At 46.2% G+C, this 24,805-nt stretch overlaps 1 protein-coding gene across 1 annotated transcript in view; it reads left to right on the top strand.

Moving 5' to 3' along the window:
• LOC134393168 (nesprin-2-like) overlaps positions 1–24,805 on the top strand; it is a 272,899-nt gene that overhangs the window by 197,023 nt on the left and 51,071 nt on the right. Inside the window, exons 67-77 of the mRNA XM_063118134.1 lie at positions 3,015–3,185; positions 6,221–6,354; positions 7,399–7,603; positions 12,508–12,687; positions 13,304–13,426; positions 14,569–14,723; positions 17,123–17,270; positions 18,298–18,392; positions 21,040–21,274; positions 21,716–21,910; positions 24,139–24,264. Coding sequence (XP_062974204.1) covers positions 3,015–3,185; positions 6,221–6,354; positions 7,399–7,603; positions 12,508–12,687; positions 13,304–13,426; positions 14,569–14,723; positions 17,123–17,270; positions 18,298–18,392; positions 21,040–21,274; positions 21,716–21,910; positions 24,139–24,264 — 1,767 coding nt within the window. The remainder of the gene's footprint in view (positions 1–3,014; positions 3,186–6,220; positions 6,355–7,398; positions 7,604–12,507; positions 12,688–13,303; positions 13,427–14,568; positions 14,724–17,122; positions 17,271–18,297; positions 18,393–21,039; positions 21,275–21,715; positions 21,911–24,138; positions 24,265–24,805) is intronic.

Here is a 24,805-nt window from a genome sequence, read left to right as displayed (position 1 = left end):
CGGGCCTCCCAGGGGAGGGCATTCCACAGTCAGGGTGCCACCACAGAGAAAGCCCTTTAAGAAAAATAAATCCAAAATGGCGGCCGCGATGTTGTGTGTAGACGAGGGCGATGACCTCGCGATCATAAAGTCGTGGGATCGCTGCCCTCCACCCCTCTCGTCTAGCCATGCCCTATGAAAGAGGGATATTTCTTCGATTCTAAGACGCCATCGATTCTAAGGCGCACCCCATTTTTAGAGATGTTAATTTGGGGGGAAAAGGGCATCTTAGAATCAAAGAAATACTTCCCTCACCGCCCAGCCAACCTCCTCCCCCCCCCCGCGCTTTCTTCTAATAGTTGTGTCCTTTTCTTTTTTCCCTCTGTGAGAGAAGAAACTGCCGTTTGCGCGGGAAGAAGGGGGGGCGTTGAAACAAAGAGTAAACAGTGTCTTACAATCGATGACGTCTTACAATTTTAAAAGTGGTTCTTTTCATGGTGGAATTTCCAATGGATGCCACGGGGAGACACCTGGATGTTCACAACATTGTTTAAAAGACCTGCAATCTTTCACGAGTGGCCAATCACGAGCGTGAAATAAATCGCTCATTTTGAGAAGCCCATAGAGAGCTGCCTTATTCCAAGTAAGACAATGGGCAGCATCCAGCAGCGTCATTCCACAAATTCAAATAGCACTCGCGGAGCTCTGGTGAATCTTTCCATTGACCAAGTGCTTGTGTGTTACACTTTTGCAACTGGTTGCACAACTTCTGGTTGTGCAATCGTAACTTTAATGTCACTATCCTCCTGCACATAGTTCGAAACCTAGTTTCTGCTTAGCACGGCATCATTTGCATTAGCAGAAAGACATTTGGATACTGCCCACATTGCCCATCTAGCCATTGTTGCCTACTCTGGCTGGCAGTCACTCTCCAGGGTCTGAGGCAGAGGTCTTGCCCATCACCTGCTACCTACCTGAACCTTTCAGCTGGAGATGCCATTGATTAAGCATTTTTTATTATTATTTTATTGTTCAAAGCCATAGGCCACTACAATTCCATGTGAACAGAAATAGTAGAGTACGATAAAATACAGGCCAGTTAAAAAATACTCAAACAATAATTAAAAGAGCACATTAAAATCACACTTCCCCTCTAAAACCACAGCAACAAAAGAAAAACACAGTCCCTTCCCATATATTAATGGCGGGGGGATGGTTACAGTATGATGCCTGACCATTAGTTTTCTGGCAGCCAGGGCAAATTTTGCCACCTGGGTCATAATATATACATCGTTGTCTGCAATCAGTGTACAAATCCGATTCAGTAAAGGTCTATTTGACAAAAAGCTGAGAATATGATGGAGCTGGAAAAAGTGCAGAAAAGGGCCACTAATATAATCAGGGGACTGGAGCATCTCTCTTATGATGGAAGGTTACAACAGCTGGGATTGTTTAGTTTGGAGAAAAGGAGGCTAAGGGGAGACATGATAGAGGTGTACAAAATTATGCCTGGTGTGGAGAATGTGGATAGGGAGACATTTTTTTTCTCCCTCTCCCATAATACCGGAACCCTAGTTTTACCCTACCCTGTGCCTGCTTACCCTAACCTGTGCCTGTTGGCATTCTCTTCCCCTCCTTAATGTTTTATTATGATTTTATTAGATTGTAAGCCTATGCGGTAGGGCCTTGCTATTTACTGTTTCACTCTGTACAGCACCTTGTACATTGATGGTGCTATATAAATAAATAAATAAATAAATAAATAAATAAATAATAATAATAATAATAATAATAATAATAATGGGAGCTTCAGGACAGATCAAAGGAAGGACTTCTTCACACAGTGCACAGTTGTACACCACAAGAGGTAGTGATGGCCACCAATTTGGATGGCTTTAAAAAGGGGGTTGGATAAATTCCTGGAGGAGAAGCCTATCAATGGCTACTAGTCATGATGGGTATGTGCTACCTTCAACATCAGAGGCTGGGGAACATGGGTGGGAGGGTGCTGTTGCACCGTGTCCTGCTTTGTTTGTCCCAAGTCAACAGCTGGTTGGCCCCTGTGTGAACAGAGTGCTGGAATAGATGGACCCCCGGTCTGATCCAGCAGGGCTTATCTTAAGTTCTTATGCTTTTAAATGTATACCTTAGGGACTCGTGCAGAGGGCAGCGTAGTAAATAGTGTCCAATATCTTCAACTTCACCAGACTCACAAACGCAGAATCATTGATGAGTTGGAGCACTGGGTTAAACTTGGAGCTTTCTGCCTGCAAAGCCTGGGTTCTACCGCTGAGCTATTTCCCCTCCCTAGTGATTCCACGGCAGAGTAAGACTCAAACCCAAGCTCCAAGCTTTCAAGCCATTTCTCCTATGTACTACACTAACTGTCATGGTTCTCTGGAGCCTGCTTGGCTATGTTGAATATCTGAAACCTCAACAGAAATCCAAAACAATTTGCTGTGATTTTAAGCTCCCATGGAACAAGAGCTTGCATCTGAGCTGTCTGTTCCTTTTGCAATTTGAAGCCCTTCAGGAGCTGCTGAATCTGTGAGTTTCCCTGCTGGGATGTCAGCAGCAAGAGAGTAAAACCAGTGCAGCTATTCCTGTTGCCTTCCTCTAAGCAGGCATCTTGGAATGAGCTCTGCCAGCACGGCAGGGCCTTGGCCTCAAATTAAGCGGATAATGAACATAATTCTGATTCTTCACTCTCATACACAAATGTGGGTGGGTGTTTTCCCCCCCTTTAACGTCTGGTTTGAAGCATGTCCCATTACCTCTGATGTGAGTTATCTATTAATTTACTAAATACCTCTAGGCTTTTTGTGTGTGTGTGCGGGGGGTGGGGGAGTTGGGTCCAGCGTGCCTTAGGAAGGAAGTACAAAAATAAAAATTTTAACAGCGGGAGGTCCTTTAGTTTTTAACTGTGGGGGTCTTTTAGACTGTCTTCCAAGCGTCCTGCTCAGTAATCTCGTCAGTGTGCTTTGTGAAAGAGAAGTGTCATTTCTGCATCTAAGTGCGGCCCCGTGTGTTTGCAGGTTGCACGGCTGAAGACCTCGACAGCGTCTGCTTTAGAGAGGTGGAGGATTTATGATGCCGCATGGGATGAAGTCAGGCTGATGCTTGCACGCGCTTCGTATTGCATGGAGCAAAGCAAGCCCTCCGTGATTACGCTCGAGATGCTGAAACACCAGGTGGAGAATCTCCAGGTATGGTTCAGCCAAAGCGGATGTGAAAAATTTCAGGGTTCCAAAATCGTCCGGGCTAGAGTGTTGCACTGGGAGTCAGGAAATCCAGGTTCTAGTCCCCACTCCGAGCTTCATCCCACGTACCTGTTTCCCTCGAATTATCCGCTGCAGCGCTAAACTGTCGCTGTTGTTGTTGTTGCTACCGGCGGCTAGATCCTTTGCATACCAGGAAATGGGTTTAAGGGGGGAAATGTAAAAAAAACCCATAAAAAATCAACAGATGACCCAATCCGATTCAAATTTGGTATGCTTAAAGCTCTCCTTAATATCTATTACTGTGCCAATTTTGATGCCTTTATCTTTAAAGCTTACGCAGATGTAAGCATTTGTTTAATTTTTCTTCAAATCCTGCTCCTGCGCCCCAGTGGCCGCTCGGAAAACAACAAATGATACGCTCGAAAACTAGTAGCAAAATACGGCGAGACTTTTGCCTTTGAAGCACAATTAAAGCGGGATGCATGGGAGTACTTCACAATAAAAGCATATTATAAGCTGGAAAACTTTGGAGTCCTTTGCACGCAATTTGCAGTGATTGCACAGTATAACGCTGGTGTGATAAAGCTCCTCGCCATGGAAGCTCGCCCAAGGGTGACTTTGGGACAGTCACAGACTCTCAGCCCATCCTACCTCACAAGGTTGTTGTTGTGAGGATAAAATGGAGAGGAGGATGCCGCCTTGAGTACCTTAAGGAAGAAAAACGCCAGGATATAAATGTAATAAATAAATAATAAATAGACAAAAGGGATACTTTAGCTGTAATGCTAAAGCATTTGAGTGGTGTTCCATGAATGAGCCTTGGTGGATTCTTGGGCCTACCCAGTGATGCCCTCTCTTACTCCCTTCCTGCCAAAGGCAAATGATAATTTGCCAGTTCAGAGGAAATGCCAAACTGTAGATTGCGCAGACCTTGCAAACCAAGATTGGAATCCAGAATCAACTAGGGATGTGCAAGAATTTCATTTTGGTTCACAAATTACTCGAAAATGCCCTGTTAGCAATTGGGAGCACATAGAATCATGGAATAGTAGAGTTGGATGGGGCCTACAAGGCCATCGAGTCCAACCCTCTGCTTAATGCAGGAATCCACCTCAAAGCATCCCTGACAGATGGTTGTCCAGCTGCCTCTTGAAGGCCTCTAGTGTGGGAGAGCCCACAACCTCCCTAGGTAACTGGTTCCATTGTCATACTGCTCTAACAGCCAGGAAGTTTTTCCTGATGTCCAGCCAGAATCTGACTTCCTGTAACTTGAGCCCGTTATTCCGTGTCCTGCACTCTGGGAGGATCGAGAAGAGATCCTGGCCCTCCTCTGTGTGACAACCTTTCAAGTATTTTAAGAGTTCACAAATTCCCAAATTTGCATTTGAAAGATGTTCACTTATAAAAAAATGTGCACTTTTTTAAATGCACATGAAATACACACTTTAAAGTGCATTTTAAAAAGTGTACATTTTTTTAAAAAATGGCGTTTTCACACTTTGGTCAATGGGGGAATAGCGCACTCTTTTTAAAAATGCCTGCTTTTCCCATTCAAATGACTTGAAAAAACAAGTTGCAAATGAGAATGGGAGTGAGCTGAACTGAGCTGCTATTATTATTAATAATAATAATAATAATAATTTTATTTATATCCCACCTTTTTCTCAATGCTGGGACTCAAGGTGGCTTTGTAAATTAAAACATATACAGTTAAAACATAGAAATATACAAAACTTAAAAATATAATTAAACATGCTGCAACATTAAAAACATTTAAAAACATTTAAAATACAAATAACAATTAAGAAAAAAAATCCGCCCCAAAAAATCCATCGCCAAGCTCTGACATGAGTTTGGTGAACTCAAGCATCCTTGGCCCTCCCTTCCTTAGAAGCACATCCCGGCCTCTGATCCTGATTTAAAGGGAAAGCATAAACCATGGTTTGCTGGTTGGGATGAACTGTCAAGCCATGGTTTACCTCAAACCAGGAATGAGGGTTTGAATTGCAATGTGCAAAGTGGGAGAAGAGGGAGCGGTAAGCACCCTTCAATTTATTCATTTCGTTTCGTTTTATTTCTGTACCACCCAGTAGCCAAAGCTCTCTGGGCAGTTCGCAAAGCCTCATTCAAGGGTCAAACCATGATTTGTCATTATGTTGAAGCCAGCCCAAGGTTCAGAGTAGATTAGCCAAAGTGCTAATCTACACTCTGTCTTGCGATCAGGAATCCGTTGACTTGCCTTATTGCAGCCCTGTGATTTTACTTTTCTCCCAAAGGAGTAAAAAGAACCCTCCATACATTGTAAAGTTCATGCAGGTTAACACTGTAGTCCCTGAACTATGTATGGCTGCAACTAACAGACGTTGATCCCATTCAGAAGACACCTTAAACCATGGCTTTAACCACAAGTGGTTAAGCCAGAAAGCCGGGCCGTGTTCAGAAGACACCTTAAACCACGGCTTTAACCATGGTGAAGAAAGCAAAAAGCCTTATTTGCTGTGGTTAAAGCCATGGTTTAAGGTGTCTTCTGAACACGGCCTGACTTTCTGGCTTAAATATCATGGTTAAAGCCATGGTTTAAGGTGTCTTCTGAATGGGCCCATTGTAAACAATTGCATCCCTTTCACTGCATCCATAGACCCACCAGTGCATGTGTGATCATCACATGGGGGGTATAGAAACATGGGCTGTATGCTACTTCCTGAGGATCAGTACAAAGTTAGTGAGATCCCCTGTCCTTCTCCTAAGCCTGGAGGAAGGTAGGGATGCCAGTCTTGCTCACTTCTGAGTTGGTGCACCAAAGCTGGTGCAAGATCCGGGAGATCTCGCCGTCTTCTCCAGGCTTACAGAATGTACTCGCCTCTGGCAGGTTGGCAACGTTGGTTCATTTTCACAGGGGGTCGCCAGTGGCAAGCGAACCCCTGCTTCGAGGGCTGGAAGGACTGATGCACGTTAGCACGCCGGTAACCACCTCCTCAGATGTCTTGAGATACATAACTATCTGGCGTTTCTCTCCGCAGTCTCTGCAAGATAAAGCAGAGAGTAACGAAGAAATCTGGGCTCGACTCCAAGCTGCCGCTGGTAACCTAAAGAAGCTGTGTGATTCCTCGTTTTCTGAGATTATTGAAAAGAAACACAAGGAGGCACGCACAAGGTAGAACCTGTTTTTCTTTTTTTAACCACTTAGATGATTGGCCCCAACATAGAATCATAGAATAGCAGAGTTGGAAGGGGCCTACAAGGACATCAAGTCCAACCCCCTGCTCAATGCAGGAATCCACCCTAAAGCATCAACGACAGATGGTTGTCCAGCTGCCTCTTGAAGGCTTCTAGTGTGGGAGAGCCCACAACCTCCCTAGGTAACTGATTCCATTGTCGTACTGCTCTAACAGTCAGGAAGTTTTTCCTGATGTTCAGCCGGAATCTAGCTTCCTGGAACTTGAGCCTGTTATTCCGTGTCCTGCACTCTGGGAGGATCGAGAAGAGATCCTGGCCCTCCTCTGTGGGACAACCTTTTAAGTATTTGAAGAGTGCTCTCATGTCTCCCCTCAATCTTCTCTTTTCCAGGCTAAACATCCCCAGTTCTTTCAGTCTCTCTTCATAGGGCTTTGTTTCTAGACCCCTGATCATCCTGGTTGCCCTCCTCTGAACATGCTCCAGCTTGTCTGCGTCCTTCTTGAATTGTGGAGCCCAGAACTGGATGCAATACTCTAGATGAGGCCTAACCAGGGCCGAATAGAGAGGAACCAGTACCTCCCGTGATTTGGAAGCTATACTTCTATTAATGCAGCCCAAAATAGCATGTTGCTTGTTGTTGCTTGCAGATAACAACAGCAATTGTTACGTAGGTCAGGCATTGAGTTCCATCAGTCAAGTGTTTTATTGCACACGTGTTACTGGGCACTCACAGATTTTTGTGGGTCCCTCTCACGATGTTGTCTGCCTCCCGCCCCTTTTAGCCTTCTTCACGCCACAAGAAAAACCCGCACCCCAGTAAATCCAACGTATTTTTAAAGACAGAAGTTTCCGCTATCTCCTGCTGCATGCAGGAGAAGCAGCCGGATCAAAATCACGTGCACGTCGTTTACTTCCCCTTTCAAAAAAGGAAGTAATGAGGGACAGTCACGTTAAATTATGTATAATAAAGCTGATTGTGGTATCTGCTAATAATGTTGTGTTTTACTTTGGCTTTTGATAGGTGGGCATTGGCCAACAAAGAAATCGAAGATCAGCTCCGGAAAGCACAGACTCTTTTACACCTTTGGGAGCCGTACGCCAGTTTACATGCCGAGGTGACAGCAAAGCTGGACCGACAAGAAGAACAGTGCAGTTCCCTCCAGTTGGCCAATACCCCTGCAGGCTGTACGATGGACTTCCTTAAGCAGAAAGCACAGGAAGTGAAAGTAGGTTGGCGGCATTCCAAGCTGTACTTGCCTAGAAGGGGGGGATGGAGAATGAGAAGGCATGGTTGAAGTCCATAGTTGACCTCTATTTGTTCATTTAAAATATTTTGGTCTACAACCTCAAGGCAGCTTACACCAGGGGTCTCCCAACACGGTGCCTGCAGGGACCTTCGACAGCTCTCACGAAATTCTCCACTCCTTGCCCCCTTCAAAAAAGTTTTTTTTAAAAAAAAGAAATTGCAAAATGTTAGGGTAGTCTTCTTTCTCGCCCTTTCTACTCTGACCTTGTGTAGGATAGTTCACAATCCTGGATCCAAGTTTGGAGACTGCACTGTGATGTCGGAACCAGGGGTCTGAGGTCCCCACCCCCTCCTCCTCCTTGCAGCTAGCATGGAGAGAACCGTGCTGTCTGCCTCTCCAAGGTCATAAGAACATAAGAGCCGTGCTGGATCAGAGCAAAGGTCCATCTACTCCAGCTGTTGGCCAGGAACCCACAAGCAGGACCTGAGTGCAACAGCACCCTCCCACCCATGTTCCCCAGCAACTGGTGAATATAGGCTTACTGCCTCTGAGCCTTCTCCCCCAGGAATTTACACAACTCCCTTTTAAAGCCATCCAAATGGGTGGCCATCACCGCATCTCGTGGTAGGAAGTTCCATAGTTTAACTACGTGCTGTGTGAAGACGTCCTTCCTTTGACCTGTCCTGAATCTCCCATCAATCAGCTTCATGGGATTGTCCCCATTGGGTTCTAGTATTTTGAGAAAGGGAGAAAAATGTTTGGGGGGGGGTTGTAAAGGCACCCCCAAAGAGGGTGATGAGGCATTAAAAGGGGCAGTTCTGTAGGAGAAGAATCCTCTGACCTCCCCAGCCGTCTAGTAAAAATGTAGAGCTGGAGAAGCATGGAGGTGAAGATCTGCGTAGGATCCCTGCGTAGGATCTGGGTTCAAAGGCTAGTGGGCATCCAGATATTATTACTGTATTTGTACTTTAAATTGGGGACGGTGCTCATGGGATCTTTTCCACTTCACCTGTGGTGGAAATGACGCGTGTCGTTTTGCACTGGGTGTTTTTTGGAGACTTGTAGTCCTAGTCCCGGACCTCAGTGGGGAAACCTACTCCACCAGGGGCCTGGAGCACCCACCTCCGCCTCTGCTCGAAGGTGCATCTCCTGGGGCGTGGGGGAATCTACGCTAGTGCTTTAAAGCACTTTGAAAATGTTTTGAAAACTGTATATGCAGTGTGTCCTGGGCCCCAACAGTTGTCAAAACTGTTATAAAGCACTTTAAAGAAGTAGTGTAGATCCTGCCCTAGCCTTGAGGCAGAGAAAAAAGCCCTATGAAGAGAGACTGAATGAACTGGGCATGTTTACCCTGGAGAAGAGAAGATTGAGGGGAGAGATGATAGCACTCTTCAAATACTTGAAAGGTTGTCACACAGAGGAGGGCCAGGATCTCTTCTCGATCCTCCCAGAGTGCAGGTCACGGAATCATGGGTTCAAATGACAGGAAGCCAGATTCCGGCTGGACATCAGGAAAAACTTCCTGACTGTTAGAGCAGTACGACAATGGAATCAGTTGCCAAGGGAGGTTGTGGGCTCTCCCACGCTAGAGGCCTTCAAGAAGCAGCTGGACAACCATCTGTCAGGGATGCTTTAGGGTGGATTCCTGCATTGAGCAGGGGGTTGGACTTGATGGCTTTGTAGGCCCCTTCCAACTCTGCTATTCTATGATTCTATGAAAAGGGGCTGGGACCAATTCACAGAATCAGGGCGAACACAACCTTGGTTTACATTAATTTAATTGAGCAACACTATATACTCCAGGGAAAGTATTTCAGAGCATCCTTCCAGGGTCTTAAATAGAAGGCGGCGGCTCCAGATCTCTCCCTAGCAGCACAGCCATGAAGATGCTTCTACTGTCTTCTAATTCGGAAGAGGCTTTGAACGACACAATCCCCTGCCTCTCGCCCACAAAGAAAAAAACAGGATGATTTTTGTCAAGACGCGAAGCAGCTCTTAAATCCGCCCGGTGCTAATAGCCCCTTCCCAATATCGATGGAGGAGAACCAAACAATTCTTCTGCCTTTTGTAAAGAATAATACCGAAGAAGAACCTTAATGGATGGGGTGGTGCTATTTCTTTTTACACTTCCCCAGTTGCGAATGGCTGTTAGGGACCCGCTTGGCCACTTGATGTGCTTTTAAATCTGATCTTTCCCTTTTTGTGCTAACAGTTTTTGGCGAGATTGAGGGCTTGCGGTAAAGTTCTCTGCATTTTTTTCTCCTGGATAGAAACATGTTTGTGGCCTTAATAAATTGCATGGGAAGGCTAATGGGAAGGAATTAAAATGGATCGCTTTAAAGTAACGGACTCGTTTGTCCTGGGGAGCGTCGGTGCAAAGAGAGAAGGGGTTAGAGAGCCAGGCGTGCACTGGCAAAATTTGTCCTTAATGGTAGTAAATTAGCATTTTATTCTTCTTTTATGCCCATTAACAACACAGCTGTGATTCTCAACTGAAAGGCACTTTTTTTTTTAGGTAGCTGGTGTTAAGTGAAAATTGTATTAAATTATACACTTCAGAAGAGATGTTCCCCTCTCTCTCTCTCTCTCTCACACACACACACACACAGACTAAAAAAAGTGTCGAAGTGCTATAGGTCTCTTAATTCTCTTTCTGTTGTTTATCCCAATGGTGCAGTACATCACGCTAGAGGCAGGGATGTTGGGGGAGTGCATTTCGGGCTTGGAGCACAACAAGTTTCCCTTGGTTCAGTCCCCTGGGCTTCGTTCCATTTTCTGCTGCAGAGCCCAGCTCGGTCTGTGGCGCGTCTGGCCACTTCATGGATTTCCTGTTGTGTGTGTTTTTTAATTTGCGCACATTTCGCTTGCAATTTGCACACATCCCTCCTTGCGCAAATTACGGCACAGCATGCAGAAGAAAAAAATACGCAAAATGTTGCCGGAGTTCCAGGAAAAACCCGCGGCGCAGGCCAACCAACACTGAGCGAGCCGGATGCAATGTGGAATTTCCTCAAACCAAAAAAGAACTGGGTTTCCCAGCAATGGCCATCCCTGACCCTTCCCCAGGCCAGCCACTAACCGTTCGGTGGTTTCCCCGCCTCTGTGCTGTTCCCCCACCCCTATTTTAAAAGGTTGAAATGCCTCTCCTGAGGTGTAGTTACCGGAAGTAAGAGCTTTACGGTAAAATATGCGGGTGTTTTTGGTAATTTTGATCCCAAGAATGTCTTTAAAACAAAACTTGGATGAGGTTCATCGCTCTCTGGTTTATCACCCGCACTTCAGGCATCAAAGGGAGTTGAGTGGCCTCATGGTGTGCAGGATTGCAATCTGTTGGGTCCCAGGCACACGGGCTGCCTCCTTCCCTTCTGGACGTTTGGGAAGGTCTTTGTTACGACGTCTCTGGAGAGACAGCAAGTCTGCAGTCCTGTGCACACCCATGAGGGAGCTAGCAGCAGAGAACAAACGAGTCCCTTTTTTTAGAGACTGAAAGAACTGGGCATGTTTAGCCTGGAGAAGAGAAGATGGAGGGGAGACATGACAGCACTCTTCAAATACTTCAAAGGTTGTCCCACAGAGGAGGGCCAGGATCTCTTCTCGATCCTCCCAGAGTGCAGGACACGGAATAACGGGCTCAAGTTAAAGGAAGCCAGATTCCGGCTGGACATCAGGAAAAACTTCCTGACTGTTAGAGCAGTGCGACGGTGGAATCAGTTACCTAGGGAGGTTGTGGGCTCTCCCACACTAGAGGCCTTCAAGAGGCAGCTGGACAACCACCTGTCAGGGATGCTTTAGGGTGGATTCCTGCATTGAGCAGGGGGGTGGACTCGATGGCCTTGTAGGCCCCTTCCAACTCTGCTATTCTATGATTCTATGATTCTTAGCGGAGATGCCTTAGGAACGGGCTGCACAATTAGTTTCAGAGCATGGCACAGTTCGCCTGCTGGTGGCTTTCATGAGTTACAGTTTTAATATTGTTTCATGGTCCTACTGCCACCTTTGTTCCTGGGGGTGATCCTGGTGGGCAGGGGGATTGGACCAGCCCCAGTGCTACAGCTCCACAGCTGCCTCGAGTGAGATATCACTTCCGGCCGTGGTCTCAAGAGGACTATCAGCATTATCTGACTTGGCGTGACCCTGGAAACCACCTGGACCAGCGACAGGATCCTCTTTCGAGGTTTCCTCAGGTTCCAGGGTTGTCCTGCTGAGAATGTAGTAGGATATGACCATTAGGCATTGTATGCTAGCAAGGTGGGACATACATTTTTAAAATGAATGTAGCAGTTAGTTAGTTAGTTAGTTAAACTATGGAATTCCTACCGCAGGATGTGTTGATGGCCACCAATTTGGATGGCTTTCAAAGGGGGTTGGATGGAGGAGAACGCTATCAACGGCTACTAGTCCTGATGGTGATGTGCTACCTCCAGTATCAGGGGCAGTAAGCCTGTGTGCACCAGTTGCTGGGGAACATGGGCGGGAGGGTGCTTTTGCACCATCTCCTGCTTGTTCATCCCTGGCCGATGGCATGTTGGCCACTGTGTGAACAGAGTGCTGGACTAGATGGACCCTTGGTCTGATCCAGCATGCCTCTTCTGATGGTCTTAAGTTCTTAAACATCAGATTTACGTAAGAGAAGGAAGCCAATTTGCGGTGTGAGAGAAACACACGCCATCCATGTGCCCCTGTATATATTGCACTACATGCACCCTCTTCCTGTCTGAGGTCTAGTGGTCGGGAGGAGCACTTCAGGAACCGAGAGGTGGACACGGATGACAGAATGAGCTGGGTGTGCACAGTTGGCTCTGGAAACCCCTAGTTCTCAGCCTGCAGCCAACATGCTTGCCTCAGGAGGCTTCCTTTCTTGATGCATCTTCCTTTCTTTCTAGAAACTGCAACTTGGCCTTCAAAACATCCAGGGGAGCTTCCTCCAGGCTTCTGAGCTGGCAGATAAAGTAGCTCAGCTGTCTGAGTCCACAGCGCAGCCCCTTCTTCCGGAGAAACCCCAGCTGCTTCAAAGGGTCTCCCGACTGGAAAAAATGCTGCAGATGAAAGCCAACGAATTTCAGGTACTTCCCAGAGGCTTGTTTTGCTGTCAATTCCTAGATATAAGCATTTTTCAAAAAAGACAGAGAGAAAAGACGCTTGTGCGTGTGTGTTTTCTAAATGTAGTAATTTAGAAATGAGTTTCACCATATAGATTTATAAATAGCAGGTAACGTGCAGATAACACACAGTTCTTTAAAGTGCCACATTTGCAGTTTGATTTCTTTTTACATTTATAACTTCGCATTTATAGCATTAGTTGTTCATTTATAAATAATTATAACACCGCCTTTTTAAATGACTCAACCAAAGTTAAGCGCTTTTGAAACTCTGAGTTTCATTTTAAAAAGGAAGGAATTATTTTTAGTTCCATTGGTTTCTAGAGCATAGGACGTTGTGTACTTAACTCTCTTCCATTTGAATCAGTGGGACTTAATCTCTAAAATCATGAAGGTTATAAATGTATTTATAAATTTACACTGGAATTCTCAGAATTTTAACAAAGCTGAAGAGCTACATGTAGTTAATGGATCGTACGGTGAATGTCTCTTGTCCACTGAGTTCTCCTGTGTGCACTTCAGTTTGGTTATGTATGCCAGATCAGATCAAAAACATCTACATATTAATTTCTCCCTTCAGTTCGGTCTTTTACAACTTGAAGGTTTTGAGAAATGCTTGGAAAAACTGGAAAATCACATTAAAGATTCCAAAGAAGCGTTGGACAATCTAAATGAAGAAGAGGAAGACTCAGATCTACTCACGGTAAGCCGGAGAATTGTGATTTGTTTGCACTACTGGACTCCCAGTAGAAAACTCTAAAACAGCCTTCCTCAACCTGGGGCGCTCCAGATGTGTTGGACTGCACCTCCCAGAATGCCCCAGCTAGCTGGCTGGGGCATTCTGGGAGTTGTAGTCCAACACATCTGGAGCGCCCCAGGTTGAGGAAGGCTGCTCTAAAACATCTAAAGAGGTTGGTCTCAGCGATATTCATTCCTCTGAATGTTCTGGATTAGCCTTCTCCCTCCTGGTACCCTCCAGACATTTTGGACAACAGCTCCTATTCATGCACAACCAATGAGTCCTGACTGGGACTGATGGAAGCTGAAGTCTTAAAGAACTGGAGGGTCCCACGTTAATGAGAAGATTCTTGCATAAGAAGTTTACTTATTTATTTATTTACTTATTGCATTTCTATACCGCCCTATAGCCGGAGCTCTCTGAGTGGTTCACAAAAATTAAAAAAACATTCAAAGTATAAAACAACAGTATAAAACTGTCATATAAAATACAATATAAAAGCTCAACCCGATAAAAACAGCAGCAATGCAAAATTACAAATTTAAAACACCAGTTAAAGTTGTTGGAATACAACTCTCATAATCCCCAGACCTCATGGGTTCAACATCAGGGATGATGGGAGTTGTAGTCCACCAACTTGGGTTGGGAACCACTGGGTTGGAACAGGGTTGGGAACCAACACCAACAGGGTTGGGAACCACTGGGTTAGACCATCAACCATTGGTCTTTAGGACTTTGGGATTTAAATCCCTACCCAGCAATGTAACTCATTGGGTGATCTTGGGACATGGGGTTGATGTGAGAATAAAATGGGGGACCCTGTATCTGTCACCCTGAGCACCTTGGAGGAAGGGCAAGATATAAATATGAGTAATTTCTCTAATTAGTTTTTGCATGGTGTAGCAGACTGCTAGTCTGGCCATTTAGCGCCAGATCGCCATTACGCTCATATTCATGGCACACACAGACAGATCTGATGTGCTCCTGACCACATAGTCGGGCCATGGTTCTGCTCCTGTTTTCCGCGCACGGCACGAGAGCCATCTGCAAACAGCAGAAAGATCCTCTTCTTTTTAGCCTTGATCCCATTGCCTTCTCCTTTCCAGAGCCAGATGTTGAGTCTCACCGCTTTGTCTCCGGAGATGGAGAGCCTGAATGAAGTCAGCTTTAGGCTGCCACTCAGCGACTTCACTGCGAAGAGATTGCAGGACTTGAACTGGCAGTGGGCTCAGAAGACCGCCATGGTGCTGGAGCAATGCAGGTAAAAAGATTTACTGTCACACTCTGAGGAAGCCCTACCACGGATGTGCCTATTGTGTTGCTCGCAGCCCTATCAGCACAGAGCCTGCCAGTTGGCCATCGGCTCCCAGGGTGTTTATGAAGACTTTGGTAGCCCTGTTAGCATGGCTCTGAAGAAAGGGGCTTGTTACCATGAGATTGCCTCACCCATACGGTTCTATCTATAGAATCATAGAAGAGTAGAGTTGGAAGGGGCCATCAAGTCCAACCCCCTACTCAATGGAGGAATCCACCTTAAAGCACACCTGACAGATGTCTGGCCAGCTGTCTCCTGAAGGCCTCTAGGGTGGGAGAGCCCACAACCTCTGTAGGTAACTGGTTCCATTGTCATACTGCTCTAACAGTCAGGAAGTTTTTCCTGATGTCCAGCCAGAAGCTGTCTTCCTGTAACTCGCTCCCATTGTTCCATGTCCTGCACTCTGGGATGAACTGATACACTGAGCTTCTGGATCAGCTTCCTTGATGCAACAAGTTGTCTTGAGACCATTTTCTCCAGCCAACCTTGAAGCAATCCATTGGTTTGGCCTGCAGTGCACAAACTGTCCAATGGGCATGGAATAGCCCTACACATTTCAACCGGGTTCTTGGAGTCTGCTTTAGAATAAGTAAAGGTTGTGGGTTGCAGCCTGCTGAGCTTTGAACAAAAGATGTTCTGTCTGTGCTCGTGCGAGAGCAAAACAGGAGCCCTTAAGCTGCTAAAAAGGATGTTGCTTGATAAGATTGAGGGTCCACTTAATCTAGTGTCCTGTGTCTGACAGTGGTCAGCCAGATGCTTTTGAGAAGCTTGCAGGCAGAATGTAAAAGCAGAAACCTTCCCCTGTTCTTTGTCTCTGGGCATCATGTTTTCCGAGATATATTACTTTTGATCATGCAGCTTCGTTACAGCCGTCATGACCAACAGCCATAGGTAGACGCATCCCCTATAGATTTCGCTAACTTCCCTTTAAAGGCATCTAAGCTTGCAGTGTTGATATGTTAATTATGGATCATGTGAAAGAGCTCTTCCTTCCGGGGAGTGTGTGCTTTGCCTGCATGGTCTGCATTCCCTTCTCATGGGAATGGCCCTCCGGCTCACATTTCTTGTTTCCCATTACATGTCCCACCCGGTAGAGGCTGGTGGCTCTGATTCTGGTGAGATCATGAATCCATTCTGGGTTGCAGTCAAAACCAATCAGAATCCTATTTGAGGTGGTGGAGCCATTTGGGGAATAGGATTCAGTCCTTTGGATAGTCCCCTTAGACTTCTAGCTGGTTCTGAGTGAAACCCAGGGCGAGTCTACACCAGCCATTTATTGCAGGATTGTATCGCAGTCATCACTAACGGGCAACATGACGTTCACATGATGTTCACATGTCTGCTCCACCTCCCAGATTTCCCGGGAATACCCCTGACTCCTTTTGCTGCGTTTTTTTCAGCTCTCTCGCTTCCATTCCAAAGTATGTTTGCGGTGTGCTCCCCCTTTGCAAGTCGTTGCTGTTCGCCGTGAGTTCTGAGCTCAGCCAATCAGCTGTGAGGGGCATGTGCATGGGTATCGGAGGTGTGTGGGAGTGGACTTGTCCGCCATTTTCGGCTCGTGTTTTGGATGGGTATCGGCATGTTTTAGCACCGAATGTGCTTGTTTGTTTGTTTTTAATACAAACAGTTCTCTGTGCAGGAGCGCATATTCAACGGAGTTCATACCCCCCTTGTGTTGCTGCGTGTCTGCGCTTGTGCGCATCCCTCATGAATCATTACAAAAACCCACCCTTTGCCCCGTACCCATCTCCCCCGCCCCACCCACTCCTACCGATATACATGCACAACCTCCATAACGGGACACACGTGCTTCTGCAACGGCACTCCTGTAATTGCAGTAAACATTGGTCGCGTGAGCGCAGATCACAGAAGTGGGGAAAATTCGGAAGGAGCCCTCTTCGGTTGCGAATGGGCTGCAGGTGTAGATTAGGCTCCAGAATAGGTTCACAGCCTCACCAAAAATCGGAGCCACCAGCCTCCACTGGTCCTAACTGAGCTTCAAGAACGATCACAATCCTGACTGTAGAACAGCCTTATGGGAGTTGCAGTCCAGCAGATTTGGAAGGCGCTAGATTAGGAAAGGCTGCTTTAAGGCCTTCCGTTGCAGAGCGAGGCACAGCAGCATTATTGATATGGATCCAGAGTTAGCCATACTTAGCGTAGATCCCTTGAAGTGAATGGGTCTTAAGTTGATCGTGACTAACTTAAGGTCCATTGATTTCAAAGGGGGCTGCTTTAAGTGAGACCCGGTGTCGATCCGACTTGTCGTTACTGATTTTATTCAAACTATAACCAGCAAGGGTGCAGCTGCACCGTTGATTTCGATGTCTTTCTCTTAATTGCAGCGAACTGCCAGACGTTCAGTCAGATGACAAGGTGTTTCTTCAGAGATGTCAAAACTGGGTGCAGTTTCTAGAAAGAACGAAGGAGGGTTTGAAAGAGAACGTGGCAGGCACGCTGGAGGAGCTGCGCGAACAGCAAAGAGAGTATGAGGTAACACTGCCAAATGTTTTGGCCCTGACAACAACAACAATAATAAATGTATTTCTTGCCCGCCTCTCCCTCTGGATCAAGGCGGGGAGCAACATCGAATACAAAAATACTGTAAAATACATAAAACTGGTTAAAAACATATAAAACAGATACATTATTAAAATAACAGCCAGGCATCTTAAAATTCATCTGGGTAGGCCTGCCGGAAGAGATCAGTCTTTATGGCTTTCTTAAATGCTAAAAGACTGTTAAGTTGGCGAATCTCTCCCAGCAGGCCGTTCTACAGTCTGGGAGCGGCAGCAGAGAAGGTCCTCTGGGTAATGGTTGTCAGCCTAGTTGTGGCTGACTGGAGTATTTATTTATTTATTTATTTATTTATTTATTTATTACATTTCTATACCGCCCAATAGCCGGAGCTCTCTGGGCGGTTCACAAAAATTCTTCTCAGAGAAGAATTCTTCTCAGAGGACCTAAGCGTGTGGCTGGATTGCACAGGGGAAGGCGATCCCGCAGGTAACCTGGACCCAAACCATGTAGGGCTTGAAAGGTAATAACCAACACTTTATACTTTGCCAGGAAACTAATTGGCAACCAGTGGAGTGATTTTAAAGTTGGTGTAATACGGTCACCCCTAGGTGTACTGGTGACCAACCTGGCTGCTATATTTTGAACTAGTAGAAGTTTCTGGACTAGGCACAAAGGTAGCCCTATGTAGAGCGCATTGCAGAATTCGAGCCCTGGCCCTGCCCTGGCCCTCAGCTGGTGGCCATTTCGTATTTTCCTGGCTTTTGCATTTTCCTCCCACTCTTCTAAGGCCTAGTTACAGATCGCAAGAGCTTCAAGACCATAAAGGCTGGTGTTTGGGCGATTTTGGTGATTCTGGCCTCGCCCACCATATAATGCCACCCCCCAAAAGAGCTTCTCTGAAATAGAATTCAGCCCTCAAGCTTCAACACTCCTGGTTTCAATGCTTCCCAGTGTAGGAAACAGTAATATTATAATTATTATTTTTGTTCGATGTTGACAGATACTGCAAGCGGAGATTTCTGCCAATCAGCAGATTTTTAATGCGATTGTGTCCGAAGCTCTACACATGCTGGAAACGGGAGAAGCAGAAAACCGGTAATATACTTGTGTACAAAGGTGGGGATGCAGAGGGTGTGCCTGTTCTAAGGCTGGAACAAGACAATAGTTTTTAAGCAGGGCCGGGCAAAGCTGGTAATATGCCCAGGCCAGATGGGAAATGTAGGCCCCATTTCAAACTGCTCTTTAAGTATTTTTTAATCAGTTCTAAATACATATGAACTAGAACGATTGATAAAAAGAAAAGGTAATGGCAAGCACTTTTATTCAAGATGTATATAAGGTATCCCTTCTTCACATTCAGAAATGCTTTACGTGCTTTTCCTTGGGCAAATTCATCAACAACAACAGAAAAATCAAGCAACTTTGCCCAGGGGGACTCGGAGTAGGCTCCCTCAAAATCATAGGCCCATGCCAGCTGGCCCCCCTGCCCCCCCCCACCCGCCCAGCCCTGTTTTTAAGAGAATTGAAGGTGGCAATATAAATGATTCTGCCCAGAACAGTCAGTCATGGAGGCAACACGAGACATACGCTATAGTGGGCCATGGAGAAGGCTGATGTGGAATGCCCTCCCCTTGGAGGTCCGACTGGCGCCGGCGCTGACCTCATTTTGGCGCCAAGTTAAAACATGGCTTTTAAACAAAGCCTTTGATGGCTAAATTGACCAAGGCTGCACTTCGATTTAATTGTTTCTATTGTTTCTATTGCTTTTAAATTCTATACTGGTTTTAGCTTGGTTAATTTGTTTTTAGCTGTGTATAGTTATTGTTTCATACTGTTTGTGTGATTTTTATCTGTACACCACCCTGAGATCCTAGTGAGATAGGGTGGGATACAAATGTTTTAATAAATAAAATAAGATGAGAAGCAGCCGCCCTGAACTTATTCCTGAGTAGTGCCCAGTGCTGTAGTGAAGCCGGGCAAAGGCCTGCAGCATGGTGCTCGTGCCATTCTCTGTTGATAACACACATAATCCTGGATACTACAATCTAAGTGATAAAGGGTGCAATCCTATGCATGTATAGACAGAAAAAATCCTACTACTCCCAGCAAAGTGTGTATAGGATTACAGTTGTAGGACTTTTTTCTGCCTAAGCATGCATAGGATTGTACCCTTTATCACTATTTACTTCCAAGTAGCAGAGCGGTAAAGCAGCAGTTTCTGCAGCTGAAACTCTCCCCACGGCCTGGGTCCGATCCCAGCGGAAGCTGGTTTCAGGCAGCCGGCTCGGGTCGACTCAGCCTTCCATCCTCCCGAGGTCAGTAAAATGAGTACCCAGCTAGCTGGGGGAAAGGTAATAACGGCCGGGGAAGGCAACGGCAAACCACCCCGCTATAAGGCCTGCCAAGAAAACGTCAGCGAAAGCTGGCATCCCTCCAAGAGTCAGTAATGACTCCGTGCTTGCACGAGAGGTTCCTTTCCTTCCTCCAGACATGATAGAATTTGATATACAGGATCCTGCTTCTGCGTCTGTTCGTTATTTCATGGGTAAGCAGAAGGTAGATCTCCAGATATTTTGGACTTCAGCTCCCAGAAGCCCCTGCCAGCGTAGCCAGTGGTCAGGAATGCTGGGAGTTGAAGTCCAAAACATCCGGAGATCTACTCTCTGCCCACCCCTGGAAAAGATGATCTTTAGGATCCTTTCAGTGTGCGCATAATTCGGCATAGTCATAGCACTGCTTTTGGCAGCCTCTTCACGGTAGTGTGTCCGAAATGGCCTTGCTAACTAAACATGACCCTGCAAACAGGATACAACAATCTCAGCAGGAGCTGTGGGGAGAAGTTTTCATAGTGAGTGAGTGTGCACAGCCTGCTGAACAGTTCCTTGGGTCCCCTTTGTGTCCTTCAGCGAGGACACATAATACGTTCCTTGCATTTGCTACAGTCATAATATTTTGCTGGCCCGTGACTTTTTCCTGCCTGTGGCAGAGCAGCAAATAGCACTCTCCTTCCCCCGGCCAAGTTAAGGCACATAGTACCCAGGTCCAGACAAGTTATTTTAACACCGGAGTTAAAAAATCTGACAAACATCTCTCCTCTCTGTAATACGATGGCTCAGTTCGGACAACTCGTTAGTCAACAGTGGTTTTAGAACTCCATGGTGGAGTTTTTATACCACCGTTTAGAAACGTGTTGTCTGGTAGGAAAAGTCCACCCCACGGTGGAGTTTTTTTGGAAAACACTCCATGCAGAACATCCTGCACAACCGTTGTGTGGTGGGCTCTGTGGAACTCTCCATTGCATTGAGTTGACTTTTCCCACTGGCTACAGAGTTCCCTGGCAAGAGCGGCAAAAGGAACAAGTGCCCCTCTAGGAGAGATGCCAGAATTGTTTTTACCATCGGGAGGACTGGGGGGAAGAGAGAGTGCGGAAGAACTGTCAATCAAATGTTGCGATGGATTTTACTGAACTCCACCGGCGCCCACAGTCACACAACAGTGGAGTTAGAACACGTTGTGTGGGGAGAACCCCCCCTAAAAATTCAACCGTTGATTGGAGTTTTCCCACTGTGTTGACCAATGTTTTGTCCAAACTGAGCCAATTACAATAATAGTACATTAAATAACTAACGATTTGCTGCCCTTCCATGACATCCCGCATCCGCTGCCTGAGGTGGCAGCCTCACTCTGTCTCATGGTAGGGCCAACCCTTGCGAGTATACTAACACATCTCTCACTGCTCCAGGACGGAGTTTATCTCCAAACTCACCCTGCTGAAGGGACAGTGGCAAAGCGTTATCCGGATGGCTCAACAGAGGAAGAGTGAGATTGACAGTCTCGTCAAACAATGGCAAAAATTCACAACTTCACTGAAGGACCTAACAAAATTCCTCGCCGACACAAACAGCTTCATAGCTGCCATGAAGAGTCAGGACAAATATAGCTTTCACCAACTCAGGAATCTGAGTCACGATTTCAAGGTTAGGCCTCCTGTTCTTACAGTCAGTGAAACAAGTAGTGTTGTCTTTTAAAGACCAAGTAGCACATGCCTGGAAAACCAAAATTAAGCACAATATTCAGTGCTGGCATCCATTAAATTATCCAGGAATTTTAGTTACTTTTCATATTTATTTATTTTGACCATTATATTTCTTCCTGGTATTAATTGATTCAAATTAGATTGATAAAAATTGTGCCTGTTGAATTGTTGATAGTATGTTTGTTGATATTTATAATTGCAGATATTGTGATTTGTTTGAGCTTTTGACCACTGGAGAATTTGTTTATTGAAATATTTTTGCTTTGCTTCTAGAAATGCTTTTCGTTCTTAAAATTGCAACTAAAATTGCTTCATGGCTTTGAGGGCACCTTTCTGTATGTTACGATTAAGATTTGGGAATGTTTGTCTGGTTTCTTTTTAGAACAAGCAAATCCTCCTTCAGAGGTGGCAAACCAGGTACTCCTTAGCCTTGGACGCTGGAGAAAAGCTGCTTGGTGTGGCAGCCCCTGAGGCAAAAGCTGCCGTACAGCTGGAGATGAGCCAGTTGCAAGAGAACTGGGACAAGACACAACTTAAGGTGGAGAAAACCGCAGAGCAGCTGCAGGGCACCATACAGGTATCGTGCATAACTCAGTCAGCCTTGTTGAAGGGAGACCGTGCTGAGAATTCAGAACTCCTGCATTTCTATAACATAAATTCCAATCCAGCCTTGATTCGTCTTGAAAACCAGGGGTGTTGAATATACTCTACGTTCAGAGAGACAGATCTGGCCTTACAATTCCTAAAACCAGCCCCTGTGTAACATGCAGAACTACTTCCTAGCGATGCAAAAATGTAGAACGCTGCAGCTGGGCTGTTGTCTGGAGCGGCCCCTTTCCAGCATGTAACTCCTCTGCTTGGGGGAACTATTCACTACCAGGCCAGGTTGAAGGTTCTTGTACTTGTGTACAAAGCCCTAAACAACTTGGGACCATCATACCTGAGAGAGCACCTTCTCCCCTACCAACCTGCCCAGTCACTGAGGTCATCTGAGGGCCTGCTCCTGGTGGTTCCACATAGACCCCTACTCCGATTGGAGTCCCCCAGGAGAAGAGCCTTCAGTGTGGTGCCCCCCCCTATGGAATTCCCTGCCTCTGGAGGCCAGGCAGGTGCCAACTTTGTATTCCTTTCAGCGCCTCCTGAAAACGTCATTGTTCCGGGAAGCCTTTCCTTAATGACCTTTCATTTTGCTTTTAAAAATCTATTTTAAGGTGTTTTATTCTGTTTTTATTGTATTTTCGCTTGTACACTGGTCTGACATTTTGAATGGGGAGCGGTCTATAAAAAAATAATTAAAAAAGAGGAAGGTGTCTACAACCCACTCGGCAAGGAAGCTTGGCCCAGAAGCTAGGGGTCGCAGAGAAAGGGGGGCAGAAAGGGAGACAGTGGCTCCATCCACCATGGCTTCAACCCCCGCTCACTGCTAGCCTTGGGTTAGATGAATATTTACTCCCACGTGTTTTTTTACACAGGATCGTAGAAACATAGGATGCTGCCCTGTAGGCTATTTATCCCAGTATTGTGTATTCAGGCTTGCAGCAGCTTTCCAAAGTCTCAGACAGGGATCCTTCTCATCAGCTCAGTTCAGACAACATGCTAGTCAACGCAGTGTGAAAACTCCACTCAGCAGTTGAGTATCTCAAGGGTACTCCCCACACAACATGTTCTAACTCCACCATTGTGTGGCTGTGGGCTCCCGTAGAGTTGAGTAAAATCCATCGTGACGTTTGATTGACAGTTTCTCTGCCCTCTCTCCTCCCCTGGTCCTCCTAATGGTATCCCATCAGCCATTGCTGCAAAAAAAAACCACAGCCAATCCCGGCAGCTCTCCTAGAGCGGCACTCCCTCCTTTCACCGCTCTTGCCAGGGAACTCTGTGGCCAGTGGGAAAAGTCAACTCAACACAACGGAAAACTCCACAGAGCCCTCCATGCAACATACAACTCAATGGCTGTGCAGGAACTCTCCTCTGGACAGCGTGGATATTCAGTGTAGAGTGTTTTCCAAAAAAAGACTCCACCATGGAGTGAAGTTTCCCCACCAGACAGCACATTTCTCAATGGTGGTGTAAAGACTCCACCGTGGAGTTCTAAAAAGGTGTCTGAACTGAGCCATCACCTGCTACCTGATCGTTCTAGGTAGAAATGCCAGATATTAAACTTGGAGCCTTGTGCATGGAAAGCATAGGCTTTCCACTGAATGGTGACCCTTCTCCTTCTTAAGTTTTTGCTGTTGATCTCATTGTTTGGTTGTTGGAGTGGGGCTGGTGGATTTTTTAATGCATTTGGTTCTGATGCCAAGTTTAGTTCTAATCTAATGGTTGTAATCCTCGTTGTGGGGTCCTATCTGGGACTGAAAGGCAAGGTGTAAATATTTTAATTAATAATTAAAAACTTAGTCATGAATGGTCCATGTGGATTGTGATTCATCCCATGGATGCCAAAGGATGCTGACACCATTGGGTGATACAGCAGTGCCTGATTGTTGTTTTAAAGTACTAGTCTCCTCTGAAGCAAAAAAGAAAACTAAAAAAGTTGGATCTGCATTAGTCCTGCCGCTTCAGTGGATCTTGAGAGTCCCAAAAGTCCAGACGATTTGCAAGCGTTTCTGAGAAATCGATTCAAATCCAAGATGGATCAGAATTTTTATGTTAGCTCTGGAATGGATGCTGAGTTAGGCCACGAGCTACTTTCTTCTCCCAGTATTTCCTTATGTAGTGAAGAAGACAACAGAATATCTTGGGGCTTAACTGATGCCAGCCCTATCCATTCACTCGCTTTCTTCTTTTCTCTCTCTGAAATTGCAGACCTGGGAGAGCTGCGAACAGCAGGTGGAAGAGCTGGGCCGTAGGCTGCAAGAGCTCAAGGCAAGAATGACAGAACCTCTTCCAATAGAACATGATGAGCTGCAGGAAGCCATGGAGCACATTAAGGTACCGAAATGCTGATTTGTCAGCTATTCCCAAGCTTAGTTTTTAAACCCAATGGACCATCCATCTTGCCTTATTTCCCAAGGAAACTGAGGAAGCTCAGACACTTCTGGGAAACTGTGACTTCCTCCTACCAGGCAGTTAGTTTTCCTAGGCCGTTTCTACAGCAGCTCGAAAATCTGGGCTGGTCACAGCTGAGACCCTGGGCCCTTCCACACGTCGTCCCCAGAGCGCATCTATTCGACCCCAGTGCACTCTGAGGACGATCGTGAAACTTCCCTGTAAAAGAAACGACGAACAGACGTCCTCCGCGCCGGCACCAGCGCCGCCGCTACCCAGCTTCCTGCTTCCCGCCCGGGACCATAGCTCGGCAGAAGAAGGCTGAGGAGAGAGCGGAAGAAGCTCTCTCTCCCAACGTCTTCAAAAAAAGCTCTCCGAGCCGGCTGGGGAGCAGGAAGCTGGGTAGCGCCGGCGGCGCGGAGGACGTCTTTTCGTCGTTTCTTTTACAGGGAAGTTTCACGATCGTCCTCAGAGTGCACTGGTG

Source organism: Elgaria multicarinata, chromosome 2 (genome assembly GCF_023053635.1).
Source record: "Elgaria multicarinata webbii isolate HBS135686 ecotype San Diego chromosome 2, rElgMul1.1.pri, whole genome shotgun sequence".
In the NCBI taxonomy this organism is placed as follows: Eukaryota; Metazoa; Chordata; class Lepidosauria; order Squamata; family Anguidae; genus Elgaria; species Elgaria multicarinata.
This window is presented reverse-complemented; position numbering and strand designations above follow the sequence as displayed.